The sequence below is a fragment of the Erythrolamprus reginae genome, chromosome 1, assembly GCF_031021105.1.
Source record: "Erythrolamprus reginae isolate rEryReg1 chromosome 1, rEryReg1.hap1, whole genome shotgun sequence".
NCBI lineage: Eukaryota > Metazoa > Chordata > Lepidosauria > Squamata > Dipsadidae > Erythrolamprus > Erythrolamprus reginae.
Genome location: NC_091950.1, coordinates 188,790,897 through 188,806,306, shown reverse-complemented (window position 1 = coordinate 188,806,306; position 15,410 = coordinate 188,790,897). Strand labels below are relative to the sequence as shown.

At 41.6% G+C, this 15,410-nt stretch overlaps 1 protein-coding gene across 2 annotated transcripts in view; it reads left to right on the top strand.

Moving 5' to 3' along the window:
- Window positions 1–15,410, top strand: part of LRP2 (LDL receptor related protein 2) — a 179,721-nt gene that overhangs the window by 90,093 nt on the left and 74,218 nt on the right. For both annotated transcript variants that reach the window (XM_070731728.1, XM_070731727.1), the window contains exons 29-37: window positions 564–792; window positions 2,500–2,677; window positions 3,438–3,566; window positions 7,507–7,673; window positions 8,821–8,964; window positions 9,105–9,214; window positions 12,964–13,141; window positions 13,983–14,196; window positions 14,627–14,866. In XM_070731728.1, the coding sequence (XP_070587829.1) occupies window positions 564–792; window positions 2,500–2,677; window positions 3,438–3,566; window positions 7,507–7,673; window positions 8,821–8,964; window positions 9,105–9,214; window positions 12,964–13,141; window positions 13,983–14,196; window positions 14,627–14,866 (1,589 nt within the window). The remainder of the gene's footprint in view (window positions 1–563; window positions 793–2,499; window positions 2,678–3,437; window positions 3,567–7,506; window positions 7,674–8,820; window positions 8,965–9,104; window positions 9,215–12,963; window positions 13,142–13,982; window positions 14,197–14,626; window positions 14,867–15,410) is intronic.

Sequence of the window (15,410 nt, the reverse complement as noted above, 5' to 3'; positions counted from 1 at the left end):
GGAATAGAGAAACATAATTTGTCAAGATTGCCAGGATGGTGAGCAAGAAGAAAACAGCCTGGTGGTTACACTGGATAGTTTGTAAAGTTCTGAGAACCACAACACACCCTTTGCTACCGCAAGAAATAAAAAAAATATATAAACTGGGCCAAAGCTCCCTAGCTTATTAATCTAGGGGTTGCCACATCAAACAGTAACCAATATTATAGATCCTCTTATTTACAATTAAAGTGTTTTGAAGCAAGTGTCCAGAAAAGGAATTGCAGGTCAAACACTATTCTGATTGATTGATTGATTCTCTGACCCCAATTCACCTCCCAGGATTGTTGTGGTGGAAAAAATAGGTGGAGGAAGGAGTATCAGATCTGTACACTGCTTTGAATTATTTGTAAAAATAATAAAGGTGGGATATAAATTTTAAAAAGAAAATAAAAAAACTCCTAAGAAATAATGACTTACCTAATGCTGGGCAGTGGCAGAGGTGTGATGTGAACCAGATTCCAGATTTATCATGCTAAGCATTTTTTTAAACCTTTCTACCATTAACCTGTTGTTTTCTGCAGTGGCCATGTGATGTTTTGGACAGACTGGGGTCAGAATCCCCGAATTGAAAGAGCAAGTATGGATGGCATGTTACGCACTACCATTGTCAGCAATAAGATCTATTGGCCCAACGGACTCTCCATCGACTATCCCAACAAACTGTTATATTTTGCGGATGCTTATCTTGACTATATTGATTTCTGTGATTATAATGGAAACAACAGGCGGCAGGTGGTGGCAAGTGACCTGGTATGAAAATTGTCAAATTAACAAAATGGAGAAATGGATGGCCAGCTTGTTCAAATATGAATGTAACATCTTACCATGTCCGATTTGCAACTGTTTCTGTATACAGTGGTACTTCGTGATATGAACCCCTTGTCATATGAACTTTCCGAGATATGAACCTGGGGTTCAGAAATTTTTTGCCTCTTCTTCCGAACTTTTTCCATTTTACGAACCCGCCACCCAAACGCTGAACCTGGAAGTTTGGCAAAAGTTCGGGTTTGGGTGGCCGCCGAGAAGCCCCGTCACCTGGCTGTCACCTTTTGAAACAGCCGGGGGGCTTCTCGGCGTCCTCCTGAACGCCGAATCTGGAAGTTCGGCAAAAGTTCAGGTTCAGTGTTCGGGTTCAGGAGGACACTGAGAAGCCCCGTTGCCTGGCTGTCAGCTTTGCAAAAGAGCCGCGGAGCTGTCGGGCCGGTCGGGAGGCACAAACGGAGGTGGGGAATCCCAATAGGGAATTCCATGGGTGGAGCTTTGATGTCACGAAGATGTCCTTCCTGGCCGGCCGAAACGTGGACTCCAGGAAGGACGTCTTCGTGATGTCAAAGCTCCGCCCATGGAATTCCCTATTGGGATTCCCCACCTCCGTTTGAGCCTTCCGACCGGCCTGACAGCTCCGCGGCTCTTTTGCAAAGCTGACAGCCGGGCGGCGGGGCTTCTCAGCGTCCTCCTGAACCCAAACCCGAACTTTTGCAGAACCTCTGGGTTCGGCGTTCGGGAGAACACTGAGAAGCCCCCTGACTGTTTCAAAAGGTGACAGCCAGGCGGCGGGGCTTCTCGGCGGCCTCCTGAACGCCAAACCCGGAAGTTCGGCAAAACTTTGGGTTTGGCGTTCGGGTTCGGGAGGACGGCGAGAAGCCCCCCGGCTGTTTCAAAAGGCGACAGCCAGGCAGCGGCGCCCAGCGGAGCACCGTTTTTGCGGGGGGGGGGGGGGTTTCTTGCATGCATTAACTTTACATTGTTTCCTATGGGAAATATTGTTTTGTCTTACGAACTTTTCGCCTTACGAACCTCCTCCGGGAACCAATTAAGTTCGTAAGACGAGGTACTACTGTATATGTGGATTCAATTGGATAGTTCATTAGGGTTTGTTATGGGTTTTACTGTTCTTATTACTAATTATTTGACTTGTTTATTATATTGCCCTGAGACGGTAGAGAAGGGCGACATTAGAAATCTAAACAAACAAACAAACAAACAAATGTACTATTTATTGTTGTAAGCTGCCTTGAGTCCCATTGGGATTGGGCAGCATAGAAGTCAAAAAAATTACATTAAACATGTAGTATCTAATTCCTGATTTTATACATTCTGTTGGCTGAAGAAGAAAATTTTCATAAGTAAGAGGAACTGGAATCTTTCTCCATCTGGGAAAAATCCAGAAAGCTATCTAGTTTATGTACTGCATATTTTTGAGCACTGGTATACAATCAGCACCTAAATTATGTTACGTGACTTAGGTCTGTGTATAAAAAAGTCCACAGCTTGTTGCCTAAATATAATGATGCAAAGCTGTTAATGTATGTTGTGAGCCATCTGTTGTGCAAGTCTAGGAAGATGCCTAGAAACATTTATTTTCATATAATGCATCACTTCAGAATGACAATAATAAGGACATTGTATGGTAATGGAAACTTTTACGCCCCCCTCCCCCCTTTTAAAATAAAACAGATATTGCGGCATCCTCATGCACTCACGGTCTTTGAGGATTTCATATATTGGACAGACCGATACACCCATCGAGTCATCCGAGCAAACAAATGGCATGGGAGAAATCAAACAGTAATGATCTATAATGTTCACCAGCCTCTAGGGATTGTGGCAGTTCATCGCGTGAAACAGCCTCCTGGTAAGATTGGTCAGCACAAACAGCAAACTGTTCCGTCTTAAAAAACATTTTTATCTAAAAAAGCAGAACTGCAATAACAAGTGCTTCATAATACATGTTTTTTCCCCTTATAAATATTAACAAGACTTGGCTTTCTCCCAGTTTATAATGTCTGCCAATAGGTTGAAGCTGCTGATTGATAATAATTGTCTTCTGAGGCAATAATATAATAATAAATTCCCATGCAGTATGTGGAAAGTTTTGTGTTTGTGGCAACAAACGGCAACAGCAGGTTGCTTGAGTGTCTGGATTTGTGTAGATTGGAAAGGAAAGTTTCCCTGTGGATTTGAGTGTGTGGATTGTGTATGTGAGTGGTATGGTGGCCTAGAGGTGGAGTTCTCACCTCACAATCAGGGGCTGTGACTTCGATCCTAGATTGAGGTAGATATTTCTCTCTCTCTGGGCACAATGAAAATGTATCTGCTGAAATAATCTCTGCATTGATGACAGGAAGGGCATCCGGTCAGTAAACACTCAGCTCCATTCAGACCCCAATGCAAGGGATCACAGGGTCCTTAAAAGACACAAAATTAATTTAAAAAATAAATGTGTATGTATACACAGTCAGCAACACTTCATTGGATAATGAAAATGAACTATTTATACCTGAAAGCTGGTAAAAACCTTATGAGAAACTGTTTGAAACTTCCAAAGGACAGCAAAAATGGCTGTATTTGGTTGGTGAATTTTGGGTTCACGTGTGGTTTAATTTTTCTCCCAGGTATCAATTTCTGTGACCGATCCCACTGTAGTCACCTGTGTTTGCTTTCTTCATCGGGTCCCCGGTTTTATTCCTGTGCCTGCCCTTCTGGATGGACTCTCTCACCGGATAACGTGAACTGCATGAGAGGTGAGAGCATAAGAGACCTCTATCTGGGAATAAATAATAAGAAAGTGTGCTGAAGGGTAATGAGTCCTCGGAGAAGGGCAGCATATAAATCCAATAAACTTAAACTTCCCCAAATGGCAAAATGCAGGGAGCGAAAACCACTCACAATTTGATAGCTGGTGTTCTCATTACTGTTTTTATCAGTGGTTCTCAGCCTGGGAGTCAGGACCCATTTGGGGGTTGAATGACTGTTTCACAGGATCATGGGAAAAGACAAATTTCCCATGGTGTTAGAAACTAAAGCTTCTATTCTGGTGCCTTGGAACATATTTTTACAATCCAACCAATCAGGCGTTTACAGTGGGGGGTGTCCTTCTGACCTTCCTGCCAATCAGCTTAAAGCTCTGTTGGGAGAATTGGCACTAGACGTATGGTTGGATGTCACCACAACATGAGGGGGTCATGTATTAAGGGGTCCCAGCATTAGAACGGTTGAGAACCACTGGTATAGGTCTTGTATGATTTCTTTTTGCATTTGAATCAGAAGTGCTGAGGCACTTCCAGGTTGAAAGGGTTAGTTGGTGATATAACCGTTATTACCCTGGGGATGTCCAGCTGGGGGCTCCTTTCAGACCCAGTTGGGGGCTCCTTTCAGACCCAGTTGGGGGCTCCTTTCAGACCCAGTTGGGGGCTCCTTTCAGACCCAGTTGGGGGCTCCTTTCAGACCCAGTTGGGGGCTCTTTTCATGCTTCAGGCAGGAGGTGGAGTGAAAGATGGGAGCTCAACCCCGCCCCACGACCGCTCTCAGGTCTCAAACACAGACTTGCTAGCCTCCTGCCCAGTGTTTCAACCGCTTGAGGCCCCATGTATGGGGGTGTATGATGATGAATGGAAAGAGGATTTTGCTGTTATATGGAAAGAATGAAATGAGGCAGAACTTTAAAAAGAAAGTATTACGAAGAAAAGGGGGAAAATGAAACATGGCTAATTATACATAATATGTGCTCTTAAGGAAAAATGCATTGAACAGCCACAACCAGTACTTCTACCTCAGGGGTCAATCTCAAGGCCTGGAGGCTGGATCTGGTCCACGAGGTCACTCTGGAAACAGTGAAGAACAAGCCTGCAGTGCCTCTGCCAGCAAAAATGGAGCTCCGTTTCAGCTGGCAGAGGGTTGCAGGAAGCTGTTGCAGCTGAAAATAGAACTTGGTAGCATAGTCCCTCTAAGCTGAGCAGGGAGCAATCGCTCACTTAAAAATCATCATCAACTCAGAGTTTTCCAAACCTGCCCAGAAGCCGAGAGGGAAAGAGTGAGAGGGAAGGAGAGAGAGAGGAAGAGAGAGAAACAGATAGAAAAAAGAGAGGAAGGAAAAGAAAAAGAAAAAGAATGGGAGTAAGGAAGAGAGAAAGAAAATCAAAATCTAGTTTGAAACTAGCTCAACTATTTAAGTGGCATTTTGATATTGATAGAGTTGCCCTATTATGAGCTCACTGTTATAGACACACAGTACAGTATTTTATTTTGAAATTCTCTGAGGCAAAACAGGGTGGGTTTTTATTTATTTGTGTTTGTTTGTTTGTTTATTTATTTATTTATTACTGCCGCTCGGACACTATACTTTTCCGCTGCTCCATTTTCACTGGCAGAGCACCCGGGCCGCCACAGCTGCCCCCCCACCTTGGTGAAATTGAACTGGCCACACCCACCCTGGCCATGCCCATCCTGGCTCCCTGAGGTCAAACACATCCCTGATGTGTTTCTCAATGAAATTGAGTTTGACACTCCTCTGAAAGAATGTTGTTTACATTTTACTGCATAGTTGATACTAAATGGTGATTGGATTGGAATACATTTACCCTAAGTTTAGAGTAGTTTTCAAAGCTTGTTATTGCTGTGCTAAGTTTGGAACTAAGGAAAGATGTATTTCAGTTAGTAAATAAGAACTTCTACAATTAATTGGAACTGAGCATAGCTAGTGAAGAGAAGGCCCAGGAAGACATGATTGCAGTCTTCCAATATTTGAGGGCTGCCACAGAGAGGAGGGGGTTAAGCTGCTTTCCAAAGAACTAATGGATGGAAACTGAACAAGGAGAGATTCAACCTGGAAATAAGGAGATATTTTCTGGCAGTGAGAACAATTAACCAGTGGAACCCCTTGCCTTCAGAAGTTGGGGGAGCTTCATCACTAGATGCTTTGAAGAAGCGACTAGATTGCCAGCTGTCAGAAATGGTGTAGGGTCTCCTGCTTGGGTGGGTGGGGATTGGACTAGATGACCGACAAGGTCCCTTCCAATTCTGTTAATCTGTTACACAAGCTGCCAAGCAAAGTCAGTAGGTATATGACAGATATTTGATGTAGTAGATATGGGCGTTTGGGAATGATGTGGAAATCAAGGATGCAACAGTTCCTCTTCTCAGTGAGTGTAGTTCTCTAACCATGGACAGCTCCATCTGAATTTTAAATAGGTTATAATTAAAAGCATGAGCTTGTTCTGGGATGGGAGGAAACCGTAGAAGAAATCAGCTCAGTGCTCCTTTATTAGGACAGGATTTTTGCAAATCCTGACTAGTTCCTGTCATTCAGACTTGGTGTTATGTTTTCTGAAAATGTGCTATAATAAACCATATTATGATTCATATTATGTGCTCAAGCACATCTGTGTTTCTATTGTAATGCTTTCACAAATTTGTGGGATTTCAGTGGCACTCAAACTTAAGCCTTCTAACTGGAAAGAACAGTTCCCCTTCCTCTAACAGAACACCTTGTTTTGTTGGCTTCAACCCAGTGGGATTTATTTGCAAGCAAACATTCCGGGATTGCTTGGCAAAAAATAAAGAAGAAATTATAAATAATACATTGTGAGGCCGAATGCTTTATGAAACATTGTAGTTGCCATTAATGATCTCTGGAAGGGAGGGAGACTTCCCTCTTGGAATTAGTTATGACTCTTAAGGTTTGCTTAACATTATTTAGAGTGGTGAAATTTACTTACCTTCTTTACTGGTTCGGAAGCACACATTTTGCTACTGTTGTGTGTACTTTTTTCACCCTCTGAGCATGCACAGAAGGCTTTGCACATGTGCAGAGGGTTTAAAAAAGAAAATTGTGACATCGGGGCAGGTGGTCAGTGATGCTGCTGTTGCTATCAGTTCTCCGAACCACTGTGCTCGCCACTACCAGTATGCACGAACTGGGCTAAACTGGTAGGATTTCACCTCTGACTATTTCACAAGTTCACCTCCGGCAGCTCTGCCATATCATTGGTTTTTTTTTTAATCCCAATGATATTGTTAAAGTCTCCATAGTTAATTGATGGAGTTCATGTTGCAAACAGTGGTGGAATTAAGCGACAGTGGAATTTATTCCAAATAATGCTGTTTCTGTTTGTGACATTGACATTTCACTCTGTAGACAACTTTGACGTATGTTCATGTTTCCTATTTTCACTGTATTAACCTGAATTTGTAATTAAGGGCTCCATGGAGAGAGAGAAATTGTGTGTGTTGCTGGACTTTTCAACATACTATATAAATACCCAGTTGTGATGCTTGCATGTCAAGAATATACTGCTGAAGCATATGTGAAGTGTTAGAAGATGTTTGTGACTCTTTTGCGTGCCTCCTTGAATACTGATGTTCAGGAAGACCTGACTGATTTTAAATTATGGGGAGAAAGAAAGGAAGGAAGAGTTCAAAGGCAGCACATACGTTTTGTTTGTGGAGACTTCCAATTCTGCCTTTGTTAGACAAGCTCAAAAGATCTTTATTTAGAGAGCTTTATCTAATCATTGGTGAAAGTTACTTCTTAATGTATTTAAATGTGTTTGGGAAAGCATCATGAGGGCATGCTATTCTCTTGATCAAATACATCTGGACTTCGGGAAACCACAGAATTTTGTTTTGTTATCTGCAGGAAATATGTAAGAATAACATTCTGCTTTTTGGGGTATTGCTTTACAGTGGAAAAGCCATTCCTTATAGCTGTAAGAGATAGCATTATTTATGGCATATCTCTGAACCCTGAAGAGAAATCCAACGATGCCATGGTCCCAATAGCAGGAGTTCAGAATGGATACGATGTTGACTTTGATGATTCAGAACAGATGATCTACTGGGTTGAAAATCCAGTAAGTATATTTGGTTATTTAGAACAGCAATTCATTGAAAAGACTGCTCTGATGTTTTTGTTTCCCTCCCCATCTTTGTTTTGATTAAGAACTAAAGAGTAAAATCACACTGTACCTATGAAGTTTCCCTCGAGAATAAGTTGAATGGATGCTATGTCTTAATAGACTAAACCTACTTTGGATTGCATTGTGTCTTTTTTATGACTTTTATTAGATATGTTTGATTATTATACCGTATTTTTCAGAGTATAAGCTGCACCTGAGTAACATGCACCTAGATTTTAGAGGTGGAAAACGAGGAAAAAGTATTCCAAACTAAATGGTGTAGAATATATTATTTAATAAAATACCAGTGTGGCAGAATACTTTTTACAACCATGTACACTTTTTGCAAACTTCAAACTTGACACTTTTAAGACTTGTGGACTTCAATTTCTAGAATTCCTCCACCAGTCATGCTAGCTCAGGAATGGGAGTTGAAGTCCACAAATCTTAAACTTGCCAAGTTTGAAGACCCTTGTAGCCCTAATCCCTAACCCAGGGGTCTTCAAACTTGACAGCCTTAAGACTAGTGGACTTTCATTCACAGAATTTCTTCTCCAGTCATGCTAGATAGGGTAATTAGAAGGCAAAACCAGCCCCATTGTTGCAAAAAATGGCCTGGTTTTTGCCTGTTTTTTCCTCACAAAAATGGGGTGGGCAAAGGATCTGAGGTGCCTGCAGAGAGCTCCCGGGGACTGGGAAAAGGAAAAAATGCCTCCATTTTTGTGGGGGGAAAACCAGGCAAAACCCAGCCCATTTTTTGCAAAAATGGGGCCATTTTTACCAGCACCCAGTAGCACTCTGCAGGCTTCCCAGACCCTCTGTCCAAAAATGGGATGCAGGGTCAGAGCTTTGGGACAGCAAAAATGGCTGTATTTGGTTATAAGACGTACCAACATTTCCACACTCTTTTGGTGGGTGGGTGGGGGGAAGGTGCGTCTTATACTCTGAAAAATACCGTAGTTCAAGTAACCAAAGCAAATATTCTTCTTTGAAACTGGTGGTAGTCAGTAATGCCAACATGCTAGGAAAAGAAGGGCAGTGATTTTTCACCCTGCCTATCCCAAATTACAATATTATATTCTCACTTTATTTTATCCTGAAGGGTGAAATTCATAGGGTGAGGTCAGATGGCACAAACAGGACAATCTTTGCCCCAGCTGCTGTTATTGGTTCTCCAAGTGGTCTGGCTTTAGATTGGATATCTGGAAACCTGTACTATACTAACCCTTCAACACAATCCATTGAGGTAAGCCAACCTCCAGTGAGGCATGCATTCATATTTAACCCCAAGACATCTCCCAGGCACCAATCAGCATATGAATCACTTAGCAGAATTTCCCTGCCTTCATTTCTGCTCCATGTAACCAAATCTCATGATTTCTAAAGGTGTTGACGCTCCACAGAGAAGCCACCTACCGAAAAACTTTGATTACCAATGATGGTACTCCTAAAGGATCCGGAAAGCCACTCGGTTTAACTGTCGATCCTGCTCGAGGGTGAGTTCAATCCATAGTTTCTGGAGCTGTTTAAAACGTATTAAATTCCTTGAGCCTACAGTCCTTCTGTAAAATTAGATTCTGTGGTTCTGGGAAGAAATGTTTTCTAAATAATAAATCTTCCAACTGGAAGGAATGAATGAATGGAAGTAGAGATTCTCCTTTGTTGGTGAGAAACTTTGCTATTGGTGCTGGATTACTTCCTCCGCTGAACATCTGATACACTCATGGGCATAATTCATTGTGAACCATGATAGTGATTAGAGTGCAGTACTGCAGGCTACTTCTTCTGACTGCTGGCTGCCTACCATTTGGCAGCTCGAATCTGGCCAGAGTCAAGGTTGACTCAGCCTTCCATTCTCCCGAGGTGGGTAAAATGAGGACGCAGATTGTTGAGGGCCAATATGCTGACTCTGTAAACTGCTTAGAGAGGGCTGTAAAGCACAGTAAAGCGATATGTAACTCTAAGTGCTATTGCTATTGCTATCCTTTAGCTGGTAGAATTTCTGTCACTATAGCACATTGGACTTGATTCCCTCAAATGGAACCAGGAACAAGCTGTCTCGTTACTCCCTTTTCAAACTGGTGGAGCTTTTTTCCCCTTTCACTGGAACAACAAAAGAGAGGAGGAATTTTGAAGCTTAAACTGCTCCTGTGTCTATATTCATTTTATAGTGTTTTGGATTTTTTCCCTTCATTCCTTTCTTCATTATCCTGACTTTTGAATTGTCGCTAAAATATAGTAAGGGTTATTTCTATTTTTATATTTACATTTATTTACATAGCCTAATATTTATCTTTAGCATAAAATTTATAATATCTTGCCTTGGGATCATCAAAACACTCAGAATTTAGTAACATTTTCTTTCTGTAGTTTTCTATTAGACTAGTAACAAATGACTGATATATTTTTGTTTGATGAATGTTTTGGCACCGTATGCCTTTGTTTCTCTCCTAATGGTGGTGAGAGAAAGTTCCTCCTTCCATATTTTTTTGGTCAAAGTACTCCTGGTGTTTGTGACAGTGATGGTTCCAACTGAGTTGGCTCTGGTCACTCTTTGCTTGAGTAATCAGATCTTTTCTGTTCACCCAAACTGAAAAAGAAGGAGATTGAGCAGAGTTTTTGTGAAACCTCTTTCCCTTGTTCTTTTCCAAGAACTTTGAGGAGAAAGAAGACTATTAAATCTTGGAAGATTGAATAAGCATATCACGGCCTGTCTCTAAAATGTGACCCAGAGCTTCTCCATAAATATACCTAAATAATGGCTTATGGTTAATATTCACAGCAGCTACAATTCTGATTTAGCTATATGTCCATCTCCGTGTGACAAAATTGAGCAGCAATTGGGGTTTATATAAACGTGACTTTTTCTTACAGCACAAAGATATGCTTGCTTCCTCAGCGTAGGCTTGTGCATACAACCAGTTGTATACTTACACAGATCCAAAAATAAGCCTTAGTGATGTGCATTAATATTAGGATTAGCAATAGTGATCTGATTAGAAGTTAGAATAGAGGTAGAAATAAGAAATGGAGGGAATATTAGCAGCTACGATTTCTTTCTTTTTATATAATAGACTAGAAGTGGAAAGATGGTATTACCTTGTAATTGTACAATATTATTGGCATTGAAATGGAATATTAAAATATTGAATAACTACTTAAAAACCATGGAGTCCATGGAGAGGGGTGACATGGTGGAAGGTCTTAAGCATAAAACGTATCAGGAAAGACTTAATGAACTCAATCTGTATAGTCTGGAGCAGCGTTTCCCAACCGGTGTGCCGCGGCACACTGGTGTGCCACGAGACATGGCCAGGTGTGCCGCCAAGCTTCAGCTGGGTGGGGCGCTGCCGGTACTTCCGTCCTGGGGCTCCCGCTCGCAGCTGTCTCCTGCTCGATGCCGCGGTTTTCGGCGCTCTCCTGCTGGGCCCCAAAGAAGGAAGGCAGGAAGAAGGAGAGCTCCATTCTTCGCACCTTTTTCCCACCTTCTTTCTTTGGGGCCCAGCAGGAGAGCGCCGAAAACCGCGGCATCGAGCAGGAGGCGGGGGACAGCTGCGAGCGGGAGCCCCAGGACGGAAGTACCGGCAGCGCCCCGCCCAGCTGGAGTTCCTCTTTCGTTGACGGCAAGTGTCCGATGGGAGCGGGGAGGGGGGTGGCCGCAGCGGCCGCAGGCAGTCGGGGGAGATGGCGGGGGGCGAGAGGGATCGCTCTCTCTCTCTCAGCTGACTGCAAGTGGGAGCCCTGACGGTGGCGGTTGGACGTTCTGCTGGACGTCGTACATGCTGGCGCTGCGTGCCTGGCATATACAGTGTCCAGCACCACGTCCAGCTGCCGCCGTCAGGGCTCCCGCTTGCAGTCAGCTGAGAGAGAGAGAGAAAGAGAGACATATAAGAGGCAGAGAGAGAGAGAAAGAGAGACATAGCAAGAGAGGCAGAGAAAGAGAGACAGAGCAAGAAAGAGAGACAGCAAGAGAGGCAGAGAAAGAGAGATAGAGAAAGAGAGAGAGAAAGAGAGACATAGCAAGAGAGGCAGAGAGAGAGAAAAAGAAAGAGAGACATAGCAAGAGAAAAAGAGAGACTTAGCAAGAGAGGCACAGAGAGAGAAAGAGAAAGAAAGAGAGACATAGCAAGAGAGACAGAGAGAGAAAGAGAGATAGCAAGAGAGGCAAAGAGAAAGAAAGAGACATATAGCAAGACAGTGAAAGAGAGAGAGAGAGCAAGAGAGAGAGAAAAAAGCAAGAAAGAGATAGCAAGAGAGACAGAGAGAGAGAGCAAGGGAGAGAGAAAGACATAGAGGAAGGGAAGGAGGGAGAGAGAAAGAGAGCAAAAAAGAGAGGAAGAAAGAAAGAGGGATGGAGAGAGAGAATGAAGGGAAGGAAGGAAAAGAGAGAAAGAGGGAGAAATAGAGCGAAAGGGAGGAAGAGAGAGGGGTTTTTTGTCCAAACTTTTCTTTAGCCCGCCCCCCCCCCCTTTCAGTGTTCCCCAGGATTTTGAAAATACGAATAATGTGCCGCGGCTCAAAAAAGGTTGGGAAACACTGGTCTGGAGGACAGAAGGAAAAGGGGGGACATGATCGAAACATTTAAATATGTTAAAGGGTTAAATAAGGTCCAGGAGGGAAGTGTTTTTAATAGGAAAGTGAACATAAGAACAAGGGTAAACAATCTGAAGTTAGTTGGGGGAAAGATCAAAAGCAACATGAGAAAATATTATTTTACTGAAAGAGTAGTAAATCCTTGGAATAAACTTCCAGCAGACGTGGTAGATAAATCCACAGTAATTGAATTTAAACATGGCTGGGATAAACATATATCCATCCTAAGCTAAAATACAGGACATAGTATAAGGGCAGACTAGATGGACCATGAGATCATTTTCTGCCGTCAGACTTCTATGTTTCTATGTTTCTATAAGTTCAATTAATAAAATAAATAAATAATAAAATAACTAAATGTATATTAATACTAGGATTATATAAACTTGATTAATATAATTATTATTATTGATGTTTGTATCAAAATGAATTATACTCAGGGGCCACACTGTTGGTGCATTGACACATATTTAAAAATTTAAAAAAAACCTAATAAAACATTAATAAGCCTTAGTGATCTCAGTAAATGTTACTGTTAAGTATGTGATAGCATACAGTTTTTGAATTAATCTCCCAATGCCCATTAATAAGAGCATGATATATTCACCATACCTTCTCTGTTTTTTGATTGCTGAAATAACATGTGTTGCAGGAAATTGTATTGGACAGACCAAGGAACAGATAGTGGGATCCCAGCAAAGGTTGCCAGTGCAAACATGGATGGGTCTAACATTAGAACTCTCTTCACGGGTAATCTAGACCACGTCGAGTTTATTACCATTGATATCAAGGAACAAAAGCTGTATTGGCCAGTCACAAGCACCGGAGTGGTATGTAGTCAGAAGTGTCCCTACATATCTTTGCCTGCCAGCAATCTGCAGATTAAATATAGAAGGGGATATATGCCTTAAAGCAGGAATGATCAGACAACAGATGTTAGGGCAAAGAATGGATCTGCTTACACACATTCAGAATGTACTCAGTGGGGCTGCCAGAATTGGAAAAGCTTCAGGCAAGTTGCTCTCAGCAGGTTGCCTAAACGGTTTCTGAGTTTCTTCTGGTAGTAAATATCTCTGGTCATTAAATGTTAAAATAAACAAATCCAAAAGCTACTTCAGATTTCCCGTACTGATAAATATCATCTATTTTCACTTCCCCTAACATTAAAAGGGCAGGGAAAATAGCTCCATCAAGAAGAAACACAGTTATGCATAAATAAGGATGGGAAGAAAATGGATGTTCATCCAGCATGGCTGATAGGGTGATACAAATCCTTTGAAAATGGTATTTCAGAATGTGCAGGGATCCTATATCCAGGACCTTCCCCCCTTCCCCCAAATGGTTAAACAGTCCTATCTTTTCCCAGGCTCACGCATCTACTGCAGATGCTCTATAACTTTCCGACTGACCTTTCAATGGAATTGCATCACCCCAGTGCCAGCCTGATCTCAAATGTTGCTTCCATTTATGTTTAATAATTATTTAAGGAATGAGATGACATTGGGAGTGGGTTGGGGAAAAAATTGCTTCGTTTCTCAAGAGAGGCAAAGGAAAAAGATAAATAATTGTCAAGCCTCAGGTTCGTCTTTAAGATATGAGTTTACGATTTGCACTCACAAAGCGCCGGTTTTGCTTTCATTGATGGTAGACAATTTGGATCCTCTTCCATAGATCGAACGAGGGAATGTGGATGGTACAAATCGGATGACTTTGGTTGTTCACCTCTCTCACCCGTGGGGATTGGCTGTCTATGGTTCTTTTCTCTACTACACTGACCGGGATTATGAAGTCATCGAACGGGTTGACAAGTCAACTGGAGCAAACAAAGTGGTGTTGAGAGACAACATTTCAGGACTAAAATGTCTCCGGGTATATTACCGAGATGGTAAGTATATAATAAGCACAAAACCTGGCAGCAATCTCAGAATGGAAAACAAGGTTAGGTACATTCTCTTCTTTGGATAAAAGAATCAATTTGACCATCTGTACTTCTCTTTGCTGGGAGGAATAATTCATTAATCTTTATCACAATTCATATTAAATCATCTATATCATTTCAATTTTTTTAAACCCTAAAGGGAGAAAACACTTTTTCCAGTTTTGATCTTTTACTAACTCTAAAAAATACTCAAGTATTATACCTAAAGGGAGGAAAAAACCTCTTAATTTTAAACCCAAAACTACATTACAACTCTCATTCAATTACATTTATCACACCAATATAAGTCCAGTTAACTCCCATTAGTTCATTCAATTCAAACCTCTCCCCTGAGTTTATCCTCGAGTAAATCTTTTTCTATCTCTCCCTGATTTAGATTCTGCAGGTTCGTCCAATGGCTGCAGCAACCAAGTTGGGACTTGTCAACATTTCTGTTTGCCTTTGCCCGGGGGCCTCTTCTCTTGTGCCTGTGCTACTGGCTTTCAGCTCAATTCTGATAATAGGACCTGCTCTCCCTACAGTTCCTTTGTTGTCATTTCCATGCTGTCTGCAATTAAAGGATTTAGCTTAGAGACATCGGACCACTCTGAAGCAATGGTGTCCTTGGCAGGAAGAGGTGGGTGAACGTTTGAGAGGAGAACTGCGACCTCTTGACTTTCTGACATAATCTTCCTCTTAGACGAGACCTATTTAGGGCACAGAGCTTGTAAAATGTGTATGTGTATTTTTGGCTGTGGTTGGAATTAAAGTAGGTCAAAGACAACAAAGCAGAACTATGTAAATTTAGGTAAAAACCATTTTAACTCAGAATAGGAATCAACGAAGGAGGAGGGCCTAGAGACTGAAGGGAAAATATTGGTTTTTCATGAGGCATTGAGGTTAGTGTTAAATGGCTTTAAATATACTTTATTACATTTCTACAGAAGAAGATCATATTTAAAGAAAAAAAAAGAATCAAAGGAAAAATAGACAAGGGAGGTTACAGAAAAATAAATAAAGAAGAAAAATAATTTAAAAAGATCTTTTCTTCTTTTTGACTTTTTCTATACAGCTACACGTATGAGCTATGTTAACGTTTTGATCTAAAATTCAATATTACACAGTATTTATGTGATCATAAACAATTCTGTCAGATCCCAAAATTAATGTAGAATTTCTTT